This window comes from Labrus bergylta, chromosome 16 (genome assembly GCF_963930695.1).
Source record: "Labrus bergylta chromosome 16, fLabBer1.1, whole genome shotgun sequence".
NCBI lineage: Eukaryota > Metazoa > Chordata > Actinopteri > Labriformes > Labridae > Labrus > Labrus bergylta.
Window position 1 is genome coordinate 19,872,911 of NC_089210.1, and position 26,346 is coordinate 19,899,256.

The 26,346-nt window shown below is 42.5% G+C and overlaps 1 protein-coding gene across 3 annotated transcripts in view; it reads right to left on the reverse strand.

Moving 5' to 3' along the window:
* LOC110003401 (septin-9) overlaps window positions 1-17,746 on the reverse strand; it is a 90,562-nt gene extending 72,816 nt beyond the window's left edge. Inside the window, exons 1-2 of one of the 3 annotated variants that reach the window (XM_065964751.1) lie at window positions 17,398-17,746; window positions 5,564-5,626 (exon numbers count right to left, since the gene is read on the reverse strand). In XM_065964751.1, coding sequence (XP_065820823.1) covers window positions 5,564-5,626; window positions 17,398-17,419 — 85 coding nt within the window. In that variant the 5' untranslated portion in view covers window positions 17,420-17,746. Of the gene's footprint in view, window positions 1-1,490; window positions 1,518-1,608; window positions 1,816-5,563; window positions 5,627-17,397 lie in introns of those variants that run through there. The other 2 variants (XM_065964753.1, XM_065964755.1) reach the window with 2 other exon arrangements.
* Between the last annotated feature and the right edge of the window lie 8,600 nt (window positions 17,747-26,346).

Here is a 26,346-nt window from a genome sequence, read left to right on the forward strand (position 1 = left end):
CTCCGTGCTCCCTCAAAAGCCACGCCCCCTCACTTACATGCATGAGCGCCGTCGCTCCAGGAGTGGAGCTCAGATCATCGCTTTCATTGTGTAGAAACTACGTCGTCTCATGTCTCATTCAGCGGTCAGTAAACTCTCAGTATAAACTCCTAAAGTCATCGGTGACGCACGATGACGTAGAGAGCGAGCAGGGAGACAGGGAGGCGTCTGATTGGTTCATCAGATTGGTACCTCGTGGCAGACATTGGTCAAAGTTTTTACATTCTTACAACTGATACAGATGACGGATTATCTTCGTTCCTTTTTCAGAGAACATGAGTTATTAATTTCTGTCAGCAAGTCTGAGATCAGTTTGTGTTCTTTACTCTTATTGGGCTTCAAGAGATGCTTAACCCGTGGTGCTTTCAAGTGCCACCAGACCTCGGGAATCCCCTGGAAACACTGTGACACAAACGCACCAGAAAGAACGAGTGCACAAATAGACAAGTCAACATTCATTCATAAAGAAACATACAACACAGCACGTCCTGCTGAGAGCGCAACAGCTCCCTGGAGGAAGCACCTGGAGACAAGGGGCCGAGAGAGAGAGAGAGAGAGAGAGAGTCACACACCCAAACACACATACACTTGTAAACGGTCTCACCTACATCCAGATTTCACAAAGCGTGTAGGTGCTACAAGCCATGCTGGGTCACAGAAACACAACCACACTGCTGCAGCCACTTGAGAGAGAGAGAGAGCGATTTAACAACGCTTACACGCTCATAAAAATACCATTAAGACGCAGACAGCATCGCCTCACTAATGACTTTAGCACAATGTTAACACACACACACACACACACACACACACACACACACACCAAAACCAAACTCCTATCAATAATAAAAAAATAAAAATCCAACAGGGGCAACAACATCAAAGGGGCAAAAATGTGACAGATTTTTGTTTGCAAAGTGGGCCAACTCTTTGCTGGTGTGGACTGAAGCAGACTTTTCTCTGTCCTGTTAGCTAAAGGAGGGACTGACTGATGGCCGGAGTGGGATCAGAGCCACAAGGGACAAGAGTAGTACTGTTCAAACAGAGCTCTTTCCTGTTTTCACACCACAGAAGAATGGGAGAGACACACACAGAGAGGAAGAGAAACGTCCAAGAAATCAGCTATTTTCTGTCCGACAGAAAGTGTTTCTCCTTTACTTTTCCGCAGTTAAATAAAATGTAATGTGTAAAAGCCAGGCGGATGGAGTTTGGAAAAGGAAAAGAGGTTGTGGCTGAGCAGCAACCTGTTAAAAAACAAAAGTATTTTAACTGGAAACAATGAGACAAAGGGAGCTCAAACAGACACAGAGAAGCCTGCAAACAGATAAAGACCAGATAAACCAAAAACAGCTCCGCTAAGCTGCAACACAAACCCAGCAGAGCTGCAGCTCCCAAACCCCAAAGAAAACATGCAGTCAGCAAACAGGACAGAATGAGAGAGTGGAAAATACCGTGGATGGGGAAACAGAAGCAGGCTGCTACAGAAAAAGACACTCGATCAGAGAGGGAAAAGCCGATTTGACGAACTTAACAAAACAGATAAGAGAAAACTCATCTGGGCTGTCTTACCTGAGAATTTGTCCCCCTCCATAACCAGATCACTCCCTCCACAGCCACATGTATCTCTGCTCTCTGACTCCCCTCTCTCTCTCTCTCTCTCTCTCTCTCTGCTCTCTCTCTGTCTTTTTTTGGACTTCCCTTCCTCCCTCCCTCTTGTTCCTCTTCTTACTCTCTCTTTCCTCTCTCTCTCCCTCTCCCTGGTTTTGATTCCTTTAGTGTGTCTTGCTAATGAATCCAGAATTACGACATCCCCATGTGCTGATCATATGTTGCAGCTCTCCTTCTCCCTCTCTCACCCTTTTTTTCCCCCCCCTCTGGTGACACCAAGACACTGAAGCAGCATTGTATCTTGAAAATAGAAAACCATTAGCCTCGCCATGTGACATGGAGCGGCTCCTTAAAGACTAAAATAACCAGCTGGACGAGCAGATTCTTCCCTCAGCTTACTCAAAAAGTTCCTTGTGTGAGCGTTCATTTGATACCGGCTGCAATCTCAGTCAGACATTCCCTGAACTCCGTCTAGACTTCCTGGAGATGAATCTTGACAGCTCTGCCCTCTGTAAACGTGTGGAGGGATGATCGCGCTGTTGAAATAATACAGAAGTGCAAAAACAATACAAGAGGGAAGCGAAGGTGGAACTACGAAAACACACTTCCCAAAAGATGTTGAAAAACAGAAGAGTACTTGTGTCTGTGTTATTCTTCAGGATTCATGCCGGTAGGAGAGAATATTCCAGAAATAGAGGAGAGAGAGAGAGAGAGAGAGAGTGTGTGTGTGTGTGTGTGTGTGTGTGTGTGTGTGTGTGTGTGTGTGTGTGTGTGTGTGTGTGTGTGTGTGTGTGTGTGTGTTCAGGAAACTCATATGACCTTCAACCCTTGGCACGCCACTCACAATGCGCCAGGGGTCAGAGGTCTGATGGAGAGATCAAACACACTCAGACATGTCAGGCTGACGTCTTGTGCAACACACACACCGCTTTGGTGACAGTGTGGGGAGAAGCATGTGTTTGTGTGTTTATGTATGGCTATAAGTGTGTGTGTGTGTGTTTGTGTGTTTACATGCATCACCTTTATGTATCTGGCTTTTTAATTTAAACCAGCTGTTTCATTTTGAGGCAAATGTTGCACAGTGGCGACCCCTAAAGGCCGAGCTATGTTACTGTCTGTATCTCTCTCTCAGAAGTGAAGAAGACACGAGATGTGTACCATAGAAAGGAGATGCATTTTTCGGATGACATATTCCGATTGCGTCACAGCGGCTCATCTAAGGCAAACAGAAACCTCTGCTGTCGATTATGAAGCCAACCGGGAAGCGCAGAAAAGCTGCATTTCCTCGATTTTCCACTAGAAGGTGCTGCAAAAAGTCCCTGGAAGTCACGTACACACCAAGAGCATGAGGGCCTGTTTTATAATTGTAGGAGTAGGAAGCAGAGCAGAAACGTATTGGGGAAAGTAAAAACATTTCAGAAGCATTAATGGGTGCGGACCTGAACCGTAAAACTGATCTGTTCTTCACTAGTTCCCGTCGCGTCATACTATTTTTGACGCTCTTGTCGATTCATTAAATTCAACGAGCTGTGAAGTCAAAACAGTCAACATTTCTCTCTTTATCTTGTTTGAGATCCAAGCCAAAGGGCGACAGTTCACATAATTATAGTTGCTAATAATTACATTATTATTATTTCACAAATTTCTCATTAAATGTTTCAAAAGAAATAAAATGATAGCATTGTATCTGTGTAGGTGTATCAAATACAGTAGGACCGGCTGACTGCCAGATAGGATTTAACTCCACAGAGATAAACAATAGGGACAGTGTGCGTGTGTGTGTGTGTGTGTGTGTGTGTGTGTTTGTGTGTGTGTGTGTGTGTGTGTGTGTGTGTGTGTGTGTGTGTGTGTGTGTGTGTGTGTGTGTTGATGTACATAAACCAAGGTTACAGTAAAGCATCCTCCCAAACACCCGCCTGCTGACTCGTAAATCTGCATCGTTGGCAGATGTTTTGTGTGGTGCATCTGCCTCAAAATGCCAACGGGACACATTGCACACTGACACACACACACACACACACACACACACACACACACACACAAACACACACACACACGCCCTGTGGCTACAGCATCACGTCAGGGAGGTCTGCTGACATGCAGGGCCTTATCCTCAGCCTTAAGCACTTCCCAAACAACCTGTGTGTGAACGTGTCACTTCACTTTTATCTGCATGTTTCTGTCAAAGCTTGTGTGTGTTTCTGTGTGTACAGGTGTAAACTTACTTCCTATCTGTGTGTCACTTTGGTTCACAGACAGTAAATATAGTTCAAGATGCCCCTGCTGCAGAGAAAAACACTGTGACAAAAAGAAAATGATACACCTAAATGCAAAGAAGTTTTCAATTCTGTGTACACTCTCTCAAATAAGAGAAAAATAATCTCTCACTCTTACAGTTTCTCCAGTTCTTTAAAAAGTTTCTGATCACATTTTCACATGACAGGATCCATAATTCAGCTGTCCGGGTCATATTAAGTATATCTGTTACACTAGACTGGTTGCAGGAAGTCATTAGTTTTGTAATTAATAACCCTTACCCTTTGATAGTAATATACAAACACAACACACACTCACAGAAACACACACAAACCAGCGTACATTATGGGAATGTGTTTGTCGTCTCATCTCCTGTCAGCTGTCTGCAGGATGAATGAATACACAGCCCCGGGGCACATTTGTTCGTCCTGCACTCGTCTTGCTCGCTGAAGCATCGCAGATCACAACGACAAAGCTGACACAAACGGACGAGATCTCATGTTGCAGGTCACAGCTTGCTTTTTTTTATGGCTTTGATGCAACAGGCCGCTGCTAAACACATGTTGCCTCCCATGGTGAGTTTGTGTCTTCACATACAGTTAACGATCTGTGTGCAAACTAAGTACACACTGTAAGTGTGTGTATGTGCGTGCTTGGAGCCCCTCCCCCCTCCTCTCTGTGTGCTCATGCTGCAGGTCTTTAGCTCCTCCAACTGGTAGAAGAACCACAAATCCAACAACAACTCATACATGTTTTCTGTTCTTTGTAGGACTCTCTGCCGTGTCTCTGAAACTGTTGTCTTCACAGTGATCTGATGTTTATCTGCTATCAGCTGATGTGTGGACAGAAAACACTACCCGACGTGCCCTCAGAGTTTCGTTGGCCCTCTTTGCTGAAGGTTAATGACACCGACTTTCTTAATACTTAACAGGAAAAGTGAGCGATCAAATAAAAGCTGGAGAGGCAGTGTGGACTTTGACAAAGACAGAATCTGGATGCATAAATAAACACACACCGTCGGTCAGTTTCAGAATAAAAACATGAAAAGGCCAAACTAAAGACAAGAGTTGAAAATCAGCAAAAGCTTCAGACTTTGTGTGTTAAAGTTGACCTATTCTTCTGCTGTTCCTGATTTCAAAAACCCACACATAGTGTTACAATGCTGGATACCCAAACTAAACATGGGCAAAGTTTCAGATCAGGAGGTAAACGTGTGTTCCCCCTGTAATCCCAGGATGAGTCTGCAGAGGGCGTAAAAGAGCTTGTTCAATATGTGATAGTTCCCCCAAATGAAACCAAGGATTTCACAAGACGACTTCAAGCCTCTATGTAAAACCTCTTACATAGGCTCTCTACTCTCCCAGCTCTGGAGAGCACCCCTCCTCTGGCAGCCCTGCAGCCTTCTGCCCCCTCCCCCCCCCCAAAGGCTTCCAGAGAGCTGACCAATCAGAGGCAAATGGGCACATGGGGAGAGCGAGGCCTTAAAGAGACATCAGCTGACATGAAGGTTTCACAGACTGACAACATGAGAGGTGAACATAAGGGGAATATGAGATCTTTAATCATCCTTATCAATTAATATAACATTCTAATTTAAATGTGGATGCTTCATGTGTGTTTGCATTGCTTTTGTAAGATGATGGAGGTGCAGTGTACTTACTGGGACTGGTGATGCCCGATACCTCTCGTTCTGTTCTCTTCGCCCGAGCGCTGGCTGATCTCACTGTGAACGGAGAAGGAGGAAAAACGTGTTAATTCTTCAGGAGAATCATCAGATGTGACATTGAACATTTAGGAACAAGAAGCTCGGTCTTAGGAAAAAGTGTTGGATTCAAAAAAACAATATGAAGCCTCAAGCTGAAAACAGTTACTTCTTGTTTTGTTTGAGGTAAAAGTGTATACTTTCAAAAACACAGTGAGCCAGTGTTTAAAATATCCTTATTAATGTTTGACCACTTAGAAACTAAAGTAAGTTTTATAACCACCTCATACAGGAACAAAGACTTCTGTTATTATCAAGCACATCCTATCTGTCACTTTCAACCCTGCTCTTAATCCTCTCATCCAGGATCACCTCTGGCTCCAGAAACCCAACGTGCGGACGGCCAAAATGCCGACCTCAAGCTTGAAAAAGGCAGTGAACCAACCACTTGGTAATGTCACGATGGCTGCCACCATAATTTATTCAATCTGTGGTTACGAGAAAAAAATGGACACATAACTGTTGCCGTCTATTGACTACAAATGGGTTGAATTAAGGAGAGCTGTTTTTTGTTTAACAAGACTGCATGAAGCTGGCTCTCTCTTTACTCCTTATTGTCTTTTCTCCATTCCACCGTTTGACTCCAGCATTGTTCTGAGCAGCACGGAACGAGCTACACTCATATGGTGGCTGATGACTCAGTCATGTCATCCTGTTTTGACGTTCTTAGAAATACTTCTCACTGCAATGCAGAGATCAACATTCATTTTCTCCCTATAAAGCTGACAAACAACGTGGTTTCCCTCCTGTGTTGTCATCAGATTAAACACAGCTGGTTTAAAGGGGAGGGAGTGACCATGGCTGACTGGAGGATGTGAGTAAAGCCTCTATAATGTGTGTGTGCTCTTGTGTGTGTGTTAAATGAATATAGAGACACCTACTGTAAAGATAGACACTTTTAAAAGCAAGCATTGTAAACTAAAATGGGTGCTGCAGTCCAAGTTCAAAACATTGGAGAGGGTCTGTCTCCCCCTGCAGCAAATATCACATCGTACTGATAATAGATTAGTGCATCAATTTAATCGGGTTGTAGCACAAATTGGTGTTTTGCATAGAAATTGTGCAGAACATGTAATTGAAAAAGGAACAAAAACTTCTTTTTATGCAGAAGCTTTTTGCATGAACTCATCTCAACTTCTCTTTGAGCTTTTGAGAAAGTCTCTGTAGGATTTGTAGGAGGGAAACATGTGAGAGCGTGCAGGAGGCTTTAAATAAAAAGGACGTTTTTTTTTTAATTCATGTAATAAAAAGATAAGCAGTTAAATGAATTGGCTGGAGTGTTTGTGTTCTGGTCACAATAACCTTCATCACTCTCTGTCTCTAGCAGTTCAAGCAGCTTGTTGAAAAAAGGAACCCAGCGGTACAGAAACATGTCAAACTGATCTCCTGCTTTGTGCAGGATTTCTGAGCCCCCTTCAAAACTGGTTAACATCAATTTCAAAACTCTTTTCCAAAATTTCAGACTTATTACAAACAGTTTACCAGAAAATGTATGAAAATGTCTGTTTCAGTTGTTTCTGGCGTCATGCAGGAGGAAGTTCTGACTCATTCTTCAGACTTTTTGATATATCACTGCAAAAGTTGAAACTGTTGACCCGTTTTTTTCTTTCTCTAAGTGCAGAACATCAATCTCCCATGAGCCCTGTGATGACACCACCGGTCTATTATGTGAGCGTGGTATATTTTCTACCTGTGTTTTAGAGCTTTAAGTGCATGGAAAAATGACAGAGCAAATAAAAAGACAGCCAGGTCTTTCAAGCCTCGCAGCCAAAAAACATGTCTGTGCCTATTTACTCTTGTGGAGGGGGAAAACGGTGAGAGAGCGGTGAGGGAAACACACACACACAACCCCACACACACACACGTCCTTGCAACACAAAAAGCGTCACACAGAGAGCAAGAAAAGTTTACAGTTGCAACAGAACAATGTGCCACACAGGTGAGTGTTGCTACGAGGGTGTTTGGCGGTGCAGTGACATGATTCAGGTGTTGCCGGTAGCTGTGTGGTTTGAAACGAGGGTGAAGCACTGACAGACACGAACAGACGTCGGCCAATCACAGCGGGTTTTCAATACAAACTCAAGGAGTGACATCTGCAAAGTTAAACTGTTTGTTTGCACAAAGACTTCATGTGTGTCCACATGAAGTCTCACCTGCTCGGTCTTGTCTGAGGCCACACAAACACACACTCATGCACCCACCCACACACACTCATACACACGCACACACACACAATTCACTGCTTGAACAGGTTTCATAAAAATCTCCAGACACGATGATCCGCGTCTTTTTCCCTCCTTTAAGGCGATTTGTAATCCTCTGAGGTCATAGTTTCCTTCATGACACTGCTAACAGAGGTCACTGCACACTCATGATACATGACAAGAATTAAACCAGTGTTTATTTATGCTTTTTAAAAAAATCAACTTCGACTGCATGGGGCCACGAGTCATACTGTGCAACAGAGAAAGTGCATGACTGCTTGTGTATTTACTGTAGACTGTATAAATAATGGACAGAGCCTCGGTGATGACTTTTCTTTCTTTCTTTTGGAACCGACGAGTTCAGCATTTTGTGCATTACCAGGTCGCTTTTTTGGAGCCAGAAGTGACCAAATTTGGCGGATAATCTGCCGCTGCAGAGAAGAGAAGCTTGAAAATGTAATCAGTTTTTGTATCGATGAAATTATCATCAGTGAAAAAGATCGACAAACTTCTTGGATGTCCTGTAACATTTATTCAGTCTGGCATTTATCTAGGACTAAATATTTGTACAGTTCTATTTTTATTTTCTTAGTTTTTTTTATTATCACTTATTACTCTATTCTGCCTTAAAATTAACATTTCAGCGTTTACATTTGGAGATTAAGTCAATGGGGATTGACTCACTTATGGAATAAGCCTCAAGTGGCCACTAAAGGAACTGCACTTCTCTGCTTGATTTTTTTTTTCAGCACTGATTGATGCCAAGGCCAACACTGTGTGTGTGTGTGTGTGTGTGTGTGTGTGTGTGCGTGTGCGTGTGCGTGTGCGTGTGCGTGTGTGTGTAACATGACCGGTCAAGTGCCTGGACAAACGTGTCACCTGATTAGTGATTGGTCACAGGTGAGTTAAAAAAAGGTAAACACGGGGCGCAGCATGCAGCACTTCTACATACTTAGAGCACAAGAGAAATCACACAAACACACACATCATGAATGGATACTTGCAAACACACACACACACACACACACACACACACACACACACACACACACACACACACACACACACACACACACACACACACACACACACACACACACACACACACTCACACACACATACACTCACACAAAGGCGGAGTGATTTGTAAAACATACATTATGATGCATGCTCCGTCTCTTTCACACACACAAAACTTCCTGAGATTTGTGTGTTTGCAGAAAAAGGTCACAGAGTGTCTTCTGAGAGCACAAGGACAGAATAAGAGTTTATTTACCTCCCTTTTCTCTTTTCATCATCCTCTACTTCCAACTGTCGTATTGACTGAACCATTAATCCTGTGCTTGGCAGCGTTGAGCTGCAGCTACATCGCTGTATGTGACAGATGTTCATTTTATACCCGATTCATAATAACTGCTGTCCTTTCATTCTGCCAAAATCTATCCTCACCAAACACTCTTTAAATCTTCTGTTCCACACTCCTGTTTGACACCATGTTTAGCTTTCTGTAGGATTAATGATAGTTTAATAGAAATGCTAAGCTTTGTAAACTCGGTCTGACTAAACAGAACAGAACAAAAGTTCAAGGGGAAAACAAACTCTCTTTTTGATTAGTACGGAAGCGTAGTACATTCACATGAGAAAATAAAACGTTTTCTTTAATAAAAATCTGTTTTTCTGGGTTAACATGATAATAATCTTTGAATACGAGTTCCAGTGGGGATCCAGTATTTTAAACAGTCGCCTGATTGGCTTTCATCTTCACAATGAAAATGTAGAAGATGAATGACGGGGCTTTTTAAGTCAACAATTTAATCAAGTAAGATCTGATCTTGTGTCCCTGTGCTTAGAAGTTTTTTGATCTCATGGTATGTGCTTTATAAGTTATAACATATCATTTATCACAATAAAGAAACTTTTTTTATTATTCCTGCAAAATATTATGAGAGGTCATCAAGTCTCTACAATAATGGATTAAGCTGCATCGTTTAACTTCACCTCCATAAAGGTTGGATGTAAAGGTTTGTTTTAAAAAAACCCACCTTTATCATGTATCCCAACTTTTCATCCAGTTAAAGCGAAAATGTAAACGTTACTAATCCTCCTCCTACACCTCTGCGTCTCTGCTTGCCCATCTGTTCCTTTGTGTGTTTACGGCCCTCATTACACATGTTGAGGGTATGCTGCAAACACGGTGTTACACAACTCTGCCTGTGAAAGAGCTCGGAGCGGATGGACGAGCAGAGAGAGGGGTGGGGGGGGGGGTGATAAAAGACAAAGAAAACAAGACACACTGAAGGGCTCGACGACTATTTGTCAAGATTGTTTTTACAGCTCAGATAAGAGCTTTACCTGGATGCGTTCTTAATGAGAAAGAACCACAGCGGGCACGCCCTCTCACACACACACACACACACACACACACACACACACACACTGACGGGCTTGTACACACACACGCTCACACATTACAGCCGAGGAAAGACATTGACCTTGACCCTGAACTGCACTCCTCCCAAATGAATAGCGCTCGTTCTGGCGCCAAAAGGTATGAAACGACAACACCTTTTCCTACCGCCGCACTTTCAACACGCACCGATTCCTCACTCAGCACGCTCACTGAAAACCAACACGACTCTCAGGACTCCTCACAACGCAAACACAAGCTCGCCTCATGATAAAAGACGTGTATTAAGGCCGGGTAAGACCGGATATCGTGGCAGACTATAAAACAATATTGTGTGGCAGATAAAGATCGGCCCTTCCTTCTTGTGAGGCTGTTTAAAAGCCACTGAGTCATTGAAATAGTCCATCGAGCTTTATGGGCTGAAACTCTCCCTCCCAGGAAACGTGTAGTTACAGGATGTCACAGGTGAACTAATGAAGGGAGCCACAGGTAGTTTTTATGTGCATGTTCAGAAATGTCAGAAAGATGGAAAAACAGATAATGTGCAATCTTTATGTTCAAACTTGTTTTCATGTTTTTCATGGAGGATGGAAAAAGACTCATTATTAAAACATCAAGGTGTGCAAATTAGGAGGTTTGCCCTAATACCCTGATAAGATTAATATTTTAATCATTTTTTATTTTTTTATCCAGGGGTCTGGATTTTAGACAGGAAAGTGTTCTGGTTTCCCTTTGTAGAAGTCTGTATTCTGAGTAGTATTGACCAATCATCTGTCAGCAGGAAAAACTGTGTGGAGAGAAAAAGCAGGCGATTTATTAATCTCCAAACAACACAAACAATCTGTTCAAGAGCAAACATTTTAACTACTGCAACAAATCTGTGTTGCAAAAGCCAATCAGTGTTTGGATTTCTTTCTGGGCTGCATCAGAAATACTCAGTCTGACCTTCATTCAACAAACAAACACTCCTCCCCCTAAGGGGCAGACTTCACAAAACTTGCATTCCCACTTTTTAAAAACCTGCATCATGATGCCATTTAAAGCAAATATTAGACAAGTTAAATGCAAATAAATCACAAAAAAAGTGGGTTTCTGTTTGGCTTCATCCCGCTGCAGTAATCCAGAGAGAAGCCTCTGTGTAACTCATTATTTACAGTGAAGCCCAGACTCACCAGAAACAGAGGAACTGGCTCCACTTCTGGAGATGTAATGAAACAAAAGATGGCAGCGTTTTTTATTTTGTTTTGGTGTGAATTCCACTTCGCTTTTGATCCAAACACACAGGGGCTTCTAGGGTTGCTAAATGGACTGTTAACAATGCAGCGCTCAGAAAAGGACACCTTTAAAAGTCGCTTTACACTGGAATGCACGACAAAATGGCTGTTGTTTCCTGAGACGTAATCTTGTTGTCAGAAGACAGCAGAGCTTGCTTATGTCTTTATTTTAATGGGTCAAAAAAATCTCATATAATTTAAGTGTTTGTTGCAACAACATAATGGAACTGTTGTTTAATTTGAAGCCTCACTACTTTTGTTCCATCAGAATATTTTATTTCTTAAATACTATATTCTGATCTTTCTCATTTGGTTGTTTTTTATTAATAATCTTGTAAACCTGCTTTGGACCTTGTAAATTATTTTTGCATGACACAAAATTCCTTGACAAAATCTAATCAGTCATTTGATAGTGATGCTGGAGCAGAAGAAGAGCAGCGTGAGCCTTAATTTGTTAACATGTGTGTTTATAGCTCTGCATGAAAACTCTGGTCCAGGAAGTCAAACTGAAACTGAAATCAAAGGAAAAGGTTGTTTTGAATTTATCTTTGCAATAAACTAATAAAGATATTTTTATGCTGCCAACAGCAGCTCACAACACGCATTATCTGCTTCTTCAGGAGAACTGCAATTATCTATGTGAACGTATATGAACGGCCTGTTTCAATCAAGTATTCATTCATGTCTCAACAGGACAAAGTCGCTGCTGCCAAACAGGAGTTGTTCTTTCATGCCGGGCCCGAGTCACCTCTTGTTGACTTCTTCCTTCAAGATTTGAGGTTAATAACTTTATATTAAAGTGAATATCAACCCAGTGAAAAGAGGGCAAAAGTGTAAAAAAAAAAAAAAAAGCTGCAGTTTCAAGAGTGGCCACTAGAGGCTGGCTTCTAAAGCCAGTTACTCCCCATTAGGACCCCATGTTTAAACTGTGCAGCTGAATTCATCATGTTTAGAGCTTAAAAAACATAGTTTAGATGTCTTTGAATGTTTATCTTTTTATGACACCTGCACTGGAGGTGAATTTTAACCTTATCAAGGTGCTGCCTCTTTGAGTGACAGGTATCTGCTGCTAGCGGTCTGCTAGCTTTCACTGAAGCTAATTCCGTCTTCACCCCGTTTTTGATGTTATTCAGAAGCCTGATTTGTGCCGTTTCCACACTGCTTACACTCCAGACGGAGATGTGTCCAAGCAAGCTGAAGGTGTCCCATGCTCCCTTAGCTTCTTCGGTTGAATAAATATATACGACTTAGGTCTGCTGCCCTCTCAAAGAAGAATGTCCCACTGTCTCATCCAAACATCGCGACCTCTGGCTCCACATTGCGGTGTTTAAAAAAGACAAACTCAAGGCTTCAAAAGGAAGTCCATAAACCAATGTTTGACTTCAGGGTGGACATCTGCATTATCTGTACACTATACTGTCTGGTTAATTTGTTGATCAGATGACAGTGCAATGAGCTTCAGATTAAAGTCATTAATAGTGAGTTTAGTACTTCAGTCCAGGCTGCTAATTGTAATGATGTGTCTGAGCATGCACTTTATCACTCTAATACCCACATCTAGATGTGAGTGCACATGTTCCCCCACACATCAGAACCTCTGTGAGCCTGCTATTATCTTTTTACAGGCTCTCTCCTGGCCTCGGGCCTACAGTACAGACCGTGTGTTGTATCAGTTGACACCCCCAGCAGCAGCAGCATCACAGAGCTGCATTCTTGTCTGCAGATAATAAACACAGAGCAGAGTGGACACTTCAGAGCCGGCTCCACACAGCTGAGAGGGGAGGACGACACACAGCAGAGACAGGACGCAGGACGCCGACTGGAGGTCGCCTACAAATCTGTGCATCAATAACACTGTGCGGAAAACACTGTGATACAACAAAGTTTATAATGTTCCTAAATGTACACATCAGGGTAAGTGATTAATAAAGAAGTTCACTAAGCCACGCCCCCTAATTTACTGCTGTTACACCCGTTATAAGATCTATGAAAAAAGGAAAGGTAAAGGTCCACCTTAGCATTTACAGTTGAAATTGTTGAATTTGTCTTCTGAAATAACAAACTATGGGACGGAATCACCAGGTAAGATCATCATGTAACCCAACAAAGATCAGTCTCCTCCCAGCGCTGAGCTCACACTTCTCTGAGTTTGTGAGATCTGGACACTCAGATATTTGGATGTAGAGTTTTTCCATTCTACCCGCTGAAGCTTCAGCTTCTCGTTAGTTTGTATCGACTTCTGTCTTCCTATAGGTTCAGTTTTTTTACGTTTGTTTTTTGGTACATTTAGGTGCCGCCAGCAGAGCCTGCTTTGGTGTTTTTGCCCTTCTGTCTGTGTGTTTGTATTCCTGCAGGTCGCTGGCGAACACATGAATGAACAACTTAAAAAATAATTTCCAAATTTGGTTTTGTGAACAATACAACATCAAGTCAGTCCATTTGAAATCCTGATGCATTTTTTTCAGTGTTTTTATTCATAACCAGTCTAATATTAAATGTACAGCAGGCGTTAACTCATCCCGTCTACCTTTTTTTTCTGGTTTTGTTTGACGTCTGGAACTCAAACCTTTAAATCTATGACACCATATTTCAGAGTGCGGCACCTGCAGGTCCACGTGTTCTAATACGTTAATAGTCCGTTATTCACAGGCCTCTAGGAAGCCAAATTGAGGGTTGGAGCGTCCTTTGGCATGTTCTGCATGATGACAGGGCAAAATATGTCTCAACACAGTTTATAGCTCGACTTTCAAGTTCCCATCTAACAAAAGCTCCGGGCTCAGAATCAAAGCGACGCTCGTCCTCCAGAATAAACAGACTAAAAGCTGTAATGCAGAGCAGGATGAGGCAACTGTCACACACGGGCAAGACGGGGGAATAAGGTGTGTGTTTGTGTTTTGAGCAGGACATAAAAGCACATACCAGAAGAAGTGTGTGTGTGGAGAGTAATGACTGTGTGTGTGTGTTTGAGATGGGGCTGTTATTCAAGCAGGTTACTCATTGATCCAGACGCATTGAGGGAGTGGTGTGCAAGGCAGGGATTGGCTCCGAGAGCAGGGTTCAGCAGCGAGGGGGTTGCATGAGTGAACACAGACACATGCAATGCCAGTCACACCAAAACAACACACACACACACACACACACACACACACACACACACACACACACACACATATATATATTTAAGCTTAAACTCAAGATGTGCAAGATTCACAATGAGTCTGTTTGTTGGTGTGTAAGCACGGGGATTTGCATACACAACATACACACACTGACCTTCCTCTCTCAGATATACCCCCCCACCCCACCCTCATCTCTGATGGTTGTCTAAACACCCCTACACATTATAGAACACACACACACACACATCATACTACACACACACTTTGTTATTTCGACTTTTCCCGAGTGAGGCTCTGACAAAGAATGTGACAGCTCCACTCACGTCGCACAGCAGAGGGGGAACACACACACACACACACACACACACACACACACACACACACACACACACACACACACACAGGCGGAGGAGGAGAGGCTGCATGACCCAACATGTGCCTGGCTTCGATTGGAAAACCGTCGGGACGCTCCATCACACAAAGACTCGGGGAAGAGGAGCTGGGAAAGCCGGCATTCCGCAGGTTTCGAGTTGTGTACTCTTGGGCTGAGCCGGAGCTTAAAGGGGGGAGGGAGGGTGACAAGACTCAGAAGATGATGTGAGTGATAGGAAGCAGTGCTGGAAAGGTAAAGAGGGAGCGAGGGATGGGAGAGGAAGAGTTAGAGGAGAAGAGAAGCAAGGGAAGGAGTGAGGAAGGAGAAAAGGATGATGCAGGAGTCAGTGTACAGCTTGATGTGGGTGAAAACACAGTTTAAGGCAGGAGTTTTAAAAATTCTACCTAATCTCAAAATAGATGTTCTTCTTGCAAATGTTTGAACGTGCACAGCACACACAACAAGATTTGTATACGGTGAATAACTCACAGGAAAATTAGCAAAATTGTGTGTGCCAGAGGGAGCCACCTCTGTGATCCTTCATGATCTCAAGTGATCTCTCATTGGCTCTTTTCAAACAGGCACTTCCCTCTTGTACCGGGTTGCACCAGCTCTTTGTGAGTTCAAATAGAGACTAGTTTGACAGACAGGGTTTACACACCTTTGCTAACATTTAAGGTTTTGCACAATCTGAAATAGTCCCCAAGTGAAATCTTACACTGAACTTCTAGTAGGTGTTAAGTCCTCCTCAAAATACAGTTGTCATGGTGATTGTTTGGGAAGGTGAGATACCGTGGAGGATGAGGAGGAGCAGAGGGATTTACCGGGCGTTTGGTGACAGCAGTGCGTTCTCCGTGATAGATTCCACCCTGAAATATGTATCAGGACTTTGATTTGAGTGAAGCTCAACAGAGTACCGTTAACTTACCTTAAGTTTCACCGCTTAATGTCACATCAGTGTAAAATGAAGGACTTTAGTTACTACCTTATCATAAAGCTTTGTCATATTCTACATTTTACCACTGTGTCTGGTTTAATGTCAGCTAGCAGATCTTATTTTCCGTATCATGGCAAAACTGCAGCGAGCAAAAAAGAGTGTAAAAGCAGCAAAACTCTGCTCAGTGTGAAAAATTTTACACACAATTACCAGCTGCATTCAAACATCGACTAACCCAAACTTCTTGCAGACTTTGTACCAGGAGGCTTGCAGAAAAAGAAGAAGAAAAATGGGGTTGCTGTTTGCTCTTACACATGCATCCCATCTTGATCATGTTCAGGAGTGCAGTGTGAAAGGGGCTTTATTGGCTGTGATCACACTCCACGAAGTGCTGACATAATAACCCACATTTTAAATCTTATACAGCAGACATGTTTGATATCATCTGGGCTGAACCTGGCGAGTCTCAAAACTGTTTGGTAGGTTTAAGATTTTTAATGATTTCACAGAATTATCTGGGCTAAACATCTGTGCCATGAATGAGCCCAAACTGGATTCCTCCTCTGATTTTTGGAGCGTGCTGAATCACAGTTATGTTGGCCCAAAACTTGTGTAGTCTAAGGCAGGCCGTGTGGACTAGGATGAGTATCATTCAATCAGATTCAAACTTAAAGGCAGCAACTATTTCTCTGCATAGGCGTCTTAAATCAAGGCACTTAAATTAGACTTCACCTGCACTATCAGTTCATCACATTTCTGTCTGCCAGAGATCCTTGATAAGCTGTTTACTGTCAGTGTAGATGACCTCTGTGCCCAGTTAGATTTCGCAATCCGATCCATCCATAATAAACCAAACCTCACAATCATATGTTTAAATCAAGTCATTCATTTAGAGGGTTATAGACGGGAGGAGTGGAGAACTGCGCCCTAAAACTGTCAATCAGTTCAGATTCACCAGCTAACTGTTTTATGATTGGGGAGAAGAGTATAGTGCATAATCTGTGTGCACTCCATGTTTTCTGTTTTAGTTTCACTCTATCTTTGACTTCCTCATTCTTAATGTTCTTCAAAGTCACACTTTTCCCCTAAAGACTTGCAGAGGAGTTTCCCCCCTCTCTCTGTCATGATGTCACTGCAGTCACACATCACCTCAAGAGAGAGGAAAACCACACCCACAGATCCATGTGTGGGCCTTTTCCCAATTTAAGAAGAATTTAATGATCACATCTGGGCAGTAACAGTGATTACAACTTACTTATTGTTTATACTAATAAACATTTTCCTGACTCTATGCCACTTGTTCCTCCCTCCACACCGAAACTTTGCGAGTTGAAGCCTTTTCCTACAATCAGGCGTCACCGCCAGTCAGATTAGATCTTGAATGAAAACACGTAAAGCGGTTTAAGAGCAGCACTTACCTGGATATGAAGATTTCCTCATGGTTCTTCTGGATGTCTCCTCTCTTGGTCTTAAAGCGTTTAAACAGTTTGATGATCTGATGAGCAGCTCCGGTTTCTCACTGAGTCAATAAAGACGGTTGCATCCGTGACTTTTCCCGGTTGTTTCTGTCTGTGCGCTCTTTTTTCTCTCTCTTTGAGCCCTCACTGTGTCTTTTCTTCTGCCACTCCTGGACGGTCAGATTTTTTTAAAAAAACGCACCTGAGCGCAGGTAAACTCGCGTCTTGTTCAACTTCCTGATCTGATAACCGTCTTCTTATTATCCACTGCGGACCACCACTCGGGGAGACGCGCTGTTTGGGAATGGAGACGATATCTCACCTGCGCTCCTGACGCACGCCCAGAGCAGGAGCGGGAGGGGTTTGCGTACAGTGACTGTGGGGGCTTTTACAGATCAACAGGAGGAGGAGGAAAGTTAACCACATGTTTGAAGAGAGACACCAAGTTAATTCATAAATTCAACAGATTCCTAATCCTCCAAAGAGACAGGAGAGGAAGTGCGCCGATTTGTCCAGAGGTGATTATTTTGTATCTCAGTCAACTGACTGAATAAAAATGTGAAATATTTTTGTGTCTATGAAGGCCCAGAAAGGGACATTCTAAAATCTTGGAAGGATACCGGCTGCTTTTAGTGTCATGGTGGTGAACTCCAGGTAAACACCAGGTGCTCGTCTGTCTTTTTTGTAGATTAAAAGTAAACTACAGAAGTCGGGCTGTCTTGAGGCTACAGCCAATGAAGTTTAGTTAAAGGGCTTAACTTAATCAGGTAAAAATCATAAACTACAAAACCCAACTTCTTCAGGGTGTTGAAGTGTCAGGACGCAGTGACAGGTCAGGTCCACTTAGATCATCAAATGGCCTGGAGGCGGAATTACACCAGCATGATGTATTTAGCCTATGTAGACCAGTGGTTCTCAACTGGTGGGTCGGGACCCAAAAGTTGGTCACCAAGCCATTTTCAGTAGGTCGCGAATGTGTGCATCGAAACATGCTTTTTTTGTTTCTCTCATGATTTGTGTGATTTTTCTTTAAAGAGTTGGTTGTAGGTCCTGAGGCTAGACCAGTTGAGAATCTGTGACATAGACCATATGTCAATATGGAAGCCCTAAGCGGACCTGCATCCATATACTTTACTTATATCAGTTTCCCTGTGTTTCTGAAGATCTTGACTTATTTATGTAGTAAACTCTCTGAACAGTTCAGCCATGGTTTGTTTTGATGGTCATGGCAGCTGTGGAGAGGCTGTGGCTCAGTGGTGGATTGTAGTCGGTCATCTCTTAACTGGAGAGTCGGTGGTTTGATCCCCAGCTCCTGCAGCAACATGTCATAGTTTCCTTATATGAGCAGATTACTTAAAACTGATGAACACTTTAATCTCAAAATGTGAGCTGCAGTGTAAAAAGTCAAGTCATGTTTATTTTTATTGCACATTTTAAAAACAGCCTCAGCTGACCAAAGTGCCTTAAAGACAAGGACTAATAAAACAGATAACAAAGATGTAATTAAAAATGATGGAGATCGCAGACAAACATAATAACAGTGAATAAAATAATCACATTTGAACAACACATTAAAGATGTTTTAACAAATTTCAGGGGACAAGGGAGGCAAAGGTGGATATTGAGCTGTGCTTTGAACGGATGTGATGAGTTTGCACCTGATTTGTGGAGGCTATCGGTTCCACAGACGGAGGCCTGCAACTGAAAAGGCGTGGTCACCCCTGAGTTTCCACTGAGCCCGAGGGACGACCAGGAGAGACTGCACAGAGGACCTGAGTCGTGCTGGAGTAAAAGGGACTAAAAAGTCTGATAAATCGGAGGGAGCTTAACCATGGAGTGACTTAGAACAAGTTATATGATTTTAAATGAAGTGTAAAATCAACAGGGAGCCAGTGGAGGGAGGCGAGTATGAGTAGTCTTGACCTGGCAGCAGCTCTCTGCACACCCTGCAGAGCTTTGAGTCGTCAGAGGACTAGAAAGGAACTCTACAAGCTCCGGTCTGTTTACAGTTTCAGGCTTGTTCATGTGAAAGACAACACTAACAGATTAACAGGCTAAAACAACACGGGCATGACCGTACAGGGAATCTCAGTCTATTTGTGTGAGTACAAAAGGGTATAATTTATGTGGCAGCTCGTGCCATCACCCACACATCACCACATGTGTATTGTGTAGGCTGGCCTGGTGTGTGTGTGTGTGTGTTTGTGTGTGGTTCACATGTGCGAGAAAAAATGTGTTTGTAATCTAAACTTTGTGGCTGGGTGGATCCACATGATGATTTAGCCCACATCTATTCAAACATTCAGCTGTGCTCACAGCCTCTGACTCTTTTAAATCCTGCGTGTCATCGTGCTGCATGTTCCTCAGACCTCAATCCACATCCTGCCTCAGAGCAGGATGTGGACCTGAGCTGCAGCGACCTCTTGTGGCTGCAGCCTGATGATGTCATTTTCTCTCATGCAGCATGTTTTTGCTCTTTGCTCTTAAATTTCACATTTTGGACAGAGTGGGAATCTGTTATCTGGCGTCACCGGTCTTAACCCTAAAAAAACATGAGGTTACAGTTCAAAGACAGAGGACCCAGATGCAGACTATGAGATTAGTTTAGCATGAAAGGCAAATTAAAAAAAGGAAAGGAAAGGCTTACCCTTAGACTCTAGGACACTTGATGGCTTACTTGATGGGGAAGTTCAGCATGTACAAGCAGAGCCGCGAGGAAACACCCACAGAGAGACGGGTGGTTATAAAAAATCTGTCAAAGAAACAGGGGAAGACTGGGGGGCAATCAGGGACAAGTGAGACTAATAATGGCGGGGCCACCCGATCATAAAGTGTGAAAAGAAACAAGGGAAGGAATTAAAGCAACCTGCTCACATGGTAACAGAAAAACAAAACATATATTTTGGTTATTAAGTCAAGACAGTAAAAAAAAAAATGCCATGGCTACTCGTGTTTTGTGAAATTATGTTGAAAGTAGCCGCTTGAAATCATTTTTTGAGCGTGTTATTTTTCAGTAACGCTTCATTAACTTAGAAAACAGAGCTTGCTGTTGTTCCACACATTTTACATTTTAAAGAGACACATCCGCAAGTGGACCAGCGAGCCCAGAAACACAGAACAAGAAAAATAAAGAGGTTATACACTAGATGATTTGATATCAAACATGTTGGATTTTCAGGTACATCAAACAAAGAAGAGCAGTTTGTGGATCTTAAAATTGGAAAGCCATCAAGTCAGCTTACTGACTCTCGCTTCAAGTCTCTGGACGGATGTTAGCTTTGCAGAAATAAAGCTATTTGTCACAGAAGGACAAGTGCAGCTTGTTTGTATGAAACATCGGAGCATTTTAAATTAAGCTTTACGAAAGGTCTAAGCGCTCAGGCATTCAACTTTTCTTTAGTAAAAAGAAGGACATGCTGTGTTTTTCAAAAGCCACAGCATCATGATCTTAAAAAGTGCCGAGGATGTCGTGCATGAAGTGAGAATGAGTCATCTGTTTTCTTAGAAACCAGGCAAATATGTGCATCAACTGGAGACAAAGTTTTGTTCAGGAAGCTATTTATGCTGAACATGGAGGTCATGGAAACTGTTGTTTTAAAAAAAAAAAAATAAAGCTTGATATGATCCAGCTTGTGAGAGGAAAAGGGAAGCAACATAATATCAGGTGTTATTTTCAGAAATGAAAAAAGGTGAAGCACCTGAAAAGGGCCCGCAGGTGTTCAAACTAAAAGACAAGTAGAACAAAAAGATGTCTCTGAACAAGAGCTGAGACGTCCTTTTCAATCTTAAAACACAGAAAAGAAGGGAATAAAAGCAGCAGTAACAAAGCCACTCTTAGTTATCCTCAAGTTTTTCAACCCTGACGCTCAAACCAGTGGCTACAGATTCACTTTTAATTATGAACATTTATGAGACAGAAATGTCTTACATGATGCGTTAACCTTGTACTCTCAGTTTCCTCTGCGTTCTGTAGAGATAATAATGTGGGACTCTCCAGATGTCAACGTCAGAAACCTCATCAGTGCCTTCTGCAGGACGAAGATAATAATCGTATAACTGCTGATTCAGAGCCTCAGCATCTCTGTGTTCCAGATTTAGAAGACGGTGGAGGTTGCATAGAAGAAGATAACAACAAAGCCCACAGAGCCCCCCCCCCCCCCCCCCCCCCCCCGCATCCACACACACACACACACACAAACAAACACAATGCAGGAATCACAAGTCATGATGACAAACACAAACCTATTTGAGGTATTTTGCATTATTTGCCCCCTTCTCTTCTAATAAAGATATTGAATGTAAGCTTCATGTTGGTGTTGTCCGTGGAGACAAGTGGAAGCAGACCCAAACCCAAACTGAGCATCTAAACATTTGTAACATTCATGTCAGAATGAATAAAGTCTGATCAACACTCGGTGCCCCAGTTTCATTCACGGTTTGCAGGAGGAGGAGGAGGAGGAAGAGGAGGAGGAGGAGGAGGAGTGTGCAGCATCAGCAAAACCACAACATCAGACAACCACGCTCTTCTCCAACCACTGAGGGTGGAAGGCAGAATACTATTGCAGATAAGCCAAACCCAAAAGAAGCAGGTGCTGTTCATTCATGATGGTGTTCATGTAAATAATAAATACACCTATAGATGTAGAGCAGGGTTGTTGTCTATGGAGCGACAGATACTCACATTGATTCAGCCAATTCTAAAATCTGTTGGAACTACGTGTAGAGTTCAGGCAACAAAGTGATGCAAAGACAGAGGACCCAAAGCCAGACATAAAAATGAGGAACACAAAGACAACTTCTCTGGTGCAATAATCACATTTTAAATGTGTAATATATACAGAAAGATATTTTTCCTTACCTGCCGTAAAATATACAGTTTCAACGTCTCTTTACTTGAATGCATGTTGGAATGTGGATATCTGAATGTGCAGCACTTTAAAGTCTCCAGGGTGAACATTGTATTGTATTATGACACTAAAGGCTTTCTGTTTCTTTTTTTTCCTATTCTGGGAAGGTGAGGGTAATCAGGGACAGGAGAAAAGAAGAAGGGCGAGGCAGACAATCACAGAAGTGAGAAACACGCAGAGGCATGAAATCTGTTGGTGCTGGCGACACACACATACTGTAGACCAACTGGTCTAGCCTCAGGACCCACCAACAACTCCTTCATCAAAACACGAATTTCAGATATTTGTCAACCAATCAGATTTGTTCAATGAGAAATTGTGCAATTTGTACCTCAGATAGTACAAAATGTGACAAAACAAAACAAACATGTTGAAAAAACGCTTCATAGACTTTTAAAAACAATACTTATTCCAGGCACACATTGGAGACCCATGGACCCACTTTTGGGTCCCGACCCACCAGTTGAGAAACACTCTAAACGATCTGAGGCTGGATATTGGGCCCAATCGTCTGGGGTTTCCCAACCTTGGGGTCTCGACACCACGTGGGGTCGCATGGAATTCAAATGGAGTCGCCTGAAATTTGTATTTAGTGGTCGAGAAGAAATATTTTGTATGTTAAAATATGTTGAACTGCGGGCCAAAGCCAAAACAAGAAAGTTGCAGAGTCTCTGTCTGTCTGTGATTGTGTAGAAACAGCTTAAAGAAGCCTAAATGGGCTCTAAGATGATTGATTACTTGCAACACAGTATATAAAAGATTGAAAACTAAATAATTTTAGCGATAAGCTGTGTGTGTTTTGGATGTCTGAAGTCACCAGAGTTTTGTGAAGTCAAAGAGGGGTCACGAGCCAAAAAGAGGAACCACTGATCTATTGCGTGAGTTCAGAGGAATTTAGTGTTAGAAATCGAAAATGTCCTCATGTCTGTAGTCTACTAGGTTTTCAAATCAGTTCAGAAATGATAATGTTGAAGTGTGTAGAAACCCTTACCCACACGAGGGGAAGGGTGAAATAAGAAGTTTAAAGGATGCAGGAGGATTTAAGGAGTTTAAAGGAGTACGGATATGGTTAAAGTTAGAATCAGGAGTTCAAGGATTAGGACGCAGAGTTGCAACACAAATGGACAATTTCTTGTGATGTCACATTAAGGAAAGCCAAAACAATCTGAGTGTTGTGCAGGCTGCACTTTCAGATGAGCTTAACTATAAAGCTGCGCTTGTTGCATTTTACCGAGAGAGCACAGATATGTGTATATGTGTTGACCTCTGCTGCTGCATGTAAGCCTGTAACCACATCCTGTTACAAGCAGCTTATTCTGCATACCCAAAACATCCAAATGTGCAAAAAAATTACATGTCCTCAAGACTTTCAAACCCTTTGATAAGTGTTTACTGAAAACTACGGAAGCCCTGAGGGACAAGTGAGAACAACACATGAGATGGTCCATTTCTACGTCAGATCAAACTTGTTTACTCTTCTGAAGTCTAGCTCCGTTTGTTGCATGTGAAACAGACAGAATGATATTTACTTTTTTTATAAATCCAAAAATAATAATCTAAGGCGCCTTGATTGTCTTCCGGCAAAACATTCCCCCCCAAATAGATACAAAAAATATTTGGGTCAGACTTTTACAAATAACAAATGCGTCACCAGTTTCAATTAATTTGTCATTTCCTCTCTGGGTTTCCAAAGAAACTTTAATTGGATATCATTTTTGACAACTGAGGTCAAACACAAACACCAACCTACCTCTGAAAGCCCACACTTTAACAGCAAAGTTTCCCCTCTGACACCTGCTACCAAAAAAAAACCGTTTCTCACAAATTCTGTAACCAAAAACATCCAAACCCTTCCATTGATAACAACATCTGTGTGTGTGTGTGTGTGTGTGTGTGTGTGTGTGTGTGTGTGTGTGTGTGTGAGCGTGCATGTGTGTGATATCAAGCCACCAAACTGTGACCTTAAAAACAGATCATCTGTATGCCAGGTTGCAGTTGCACAATCAAGTTTTCTGAACTTGTGCAATGCATTAAAGCAACATTAAGTAATTTTTTCCATCTTAAGGGCAGTCGTTTCAAAGGTCGATTAAATGGCACAATAACTGTCAGCAGGGAGAATGGCATCCGTAACACGTCCCAAGCACGGCCCGATCGTCTGTTTACTTTAGAAGCAGGCCGAGGTCATCTCAGGAGAAGTGTGTACAGCTCTACAACATGAGTTCTGCTCTCATTTTGAAAAAGACGGCAGTAAACTCGTCTAGGTGTTTGATGCTGAGGCTAAGAGGAAGAGGACGGATGAAGTCCAAGCACAGAAAAAGAGAGAGAGTGAGCGAGCAATAAGCAGAGTGTAAAACCCTGCAGATATCTTTCAGAACAGATTGAGATGTATCGTTATCAGTGTCTTCATCTTCTCATGTTTAGCAGCAGGAAGTCGTCTCTAAACAATGTTATAATCTTTGCATACAAATTGTCATAACCTGGCTCAAGGGCCATTTCAAGATACGAGTAAGGACACCAGGTCACTTCAGATAATTATGATTTATTGTAACAAAGTAAACTAATGACCGGAGGACAGCAAACATGGAGTGTGTCCGTCAGTAAGGTCAGTAGAGTGAGTGTGGATGTGTGGCATCAATGAAGTGTGGGGTGTTATGAAGGATGTGAGTCCATGTGTCATGAGAGAGAGAGAGACCAGAGCCACCCTGGGGTTGGGCTTTTATGCCCATTAGAGCGTTAGGCCAGGTGCTCTAAATCGGACCAGTGGAGTACTCTTAGGGATCAGAGAGACAGAATCAAGTAGAAATGTCCTGGTATTCAGCCAAGGCAGAGACCGTCACAAAATAGATTAATTTTACACCAAAAAAGTTGTCTTTCCTTGTCGAACTTCTTAACTAGCATGTCATAAAGTCCCAGAGAGGATGCATGGGGAGTATGTGTACACACTGATAACGATGCAGTCTAGCGTTAAGTCCCAATCTGTTCTGAACAATATCTGCAGGGATGTACACTCTGCTTTACCTTTATGAGACGATGTGCAAACCGTCCAACAGCAACATAGCCAGCTCAGCGTCAGGCTTGCGGCCTACTGTTTTGCTAAACTCTCCCAAACGTGTAAAAGCCTTTACAATCTTTCCTCTAGTCTGGTCACTCTCTCTCTGTCTCTTTTTAGCTTCACCCGTTACCTTCCTATTCCGTCTCTTAGCCCCAGCCAGGGATGCCGTTCTCCCTGTTGGAAGTTATTGTCCTAGTCTAGATCGATAGTCTAGGTGGTACATATAGATTCTTTGAATTCAAAATGGTAGATAGTTTGGAGAATTAGCTGAGCTTACAAATCCGATGAAGGTTAACTGTGGCAGTGCGGTGTAGACATGCAGACGTCTCTGCTGTAAATGTACTGAGGCTGTTTTCTTGAAACTAGGGTCTTTGTTTCCGTTCTTTTTTTTTTTTTTTTTTTTTTTAACCTCAAAGCAGTCTTCATTCTTCGCTGGACCCTTTTTCTTTAAAGTCATTGTAGCTGCCCCCCCCCCCCCCCCACACACACACACACACACATACACACACGCGCATACACACAAACACCACATACATACTCATATCTCAAACACTTGCTCCGCACACACACAAAGCGTTAAGATAGCATTTCACACTTCAGTTCTTGCTTGTTGATGAAGGAAACATATGCACAGCTTGTGACCACACACCAACACGACTTGATGCTGAGAGATTGTTTTTTTCCTGAGTGACATTTTCAGAGTGACTCAAACACACCCCTCTCTCTCTCTCGCTCTCTGCCTTCAGTCTCTTGATTTTATTGTGTGACCAGTTTCTTGATTGAGCGTGTCTGAAGATGCAGTGTTTGCATTAGTGGACACACACTAAGCTCTCATTTGGCAAGAGTGATAAATTACTGCACTGTTTGTCTAAAAGGTATTTCTGTTCCACTGGTTTATCACTGACCTGAATTCTTGTGGGAAAATAACAACATTATGTCAGGACTGAAGTC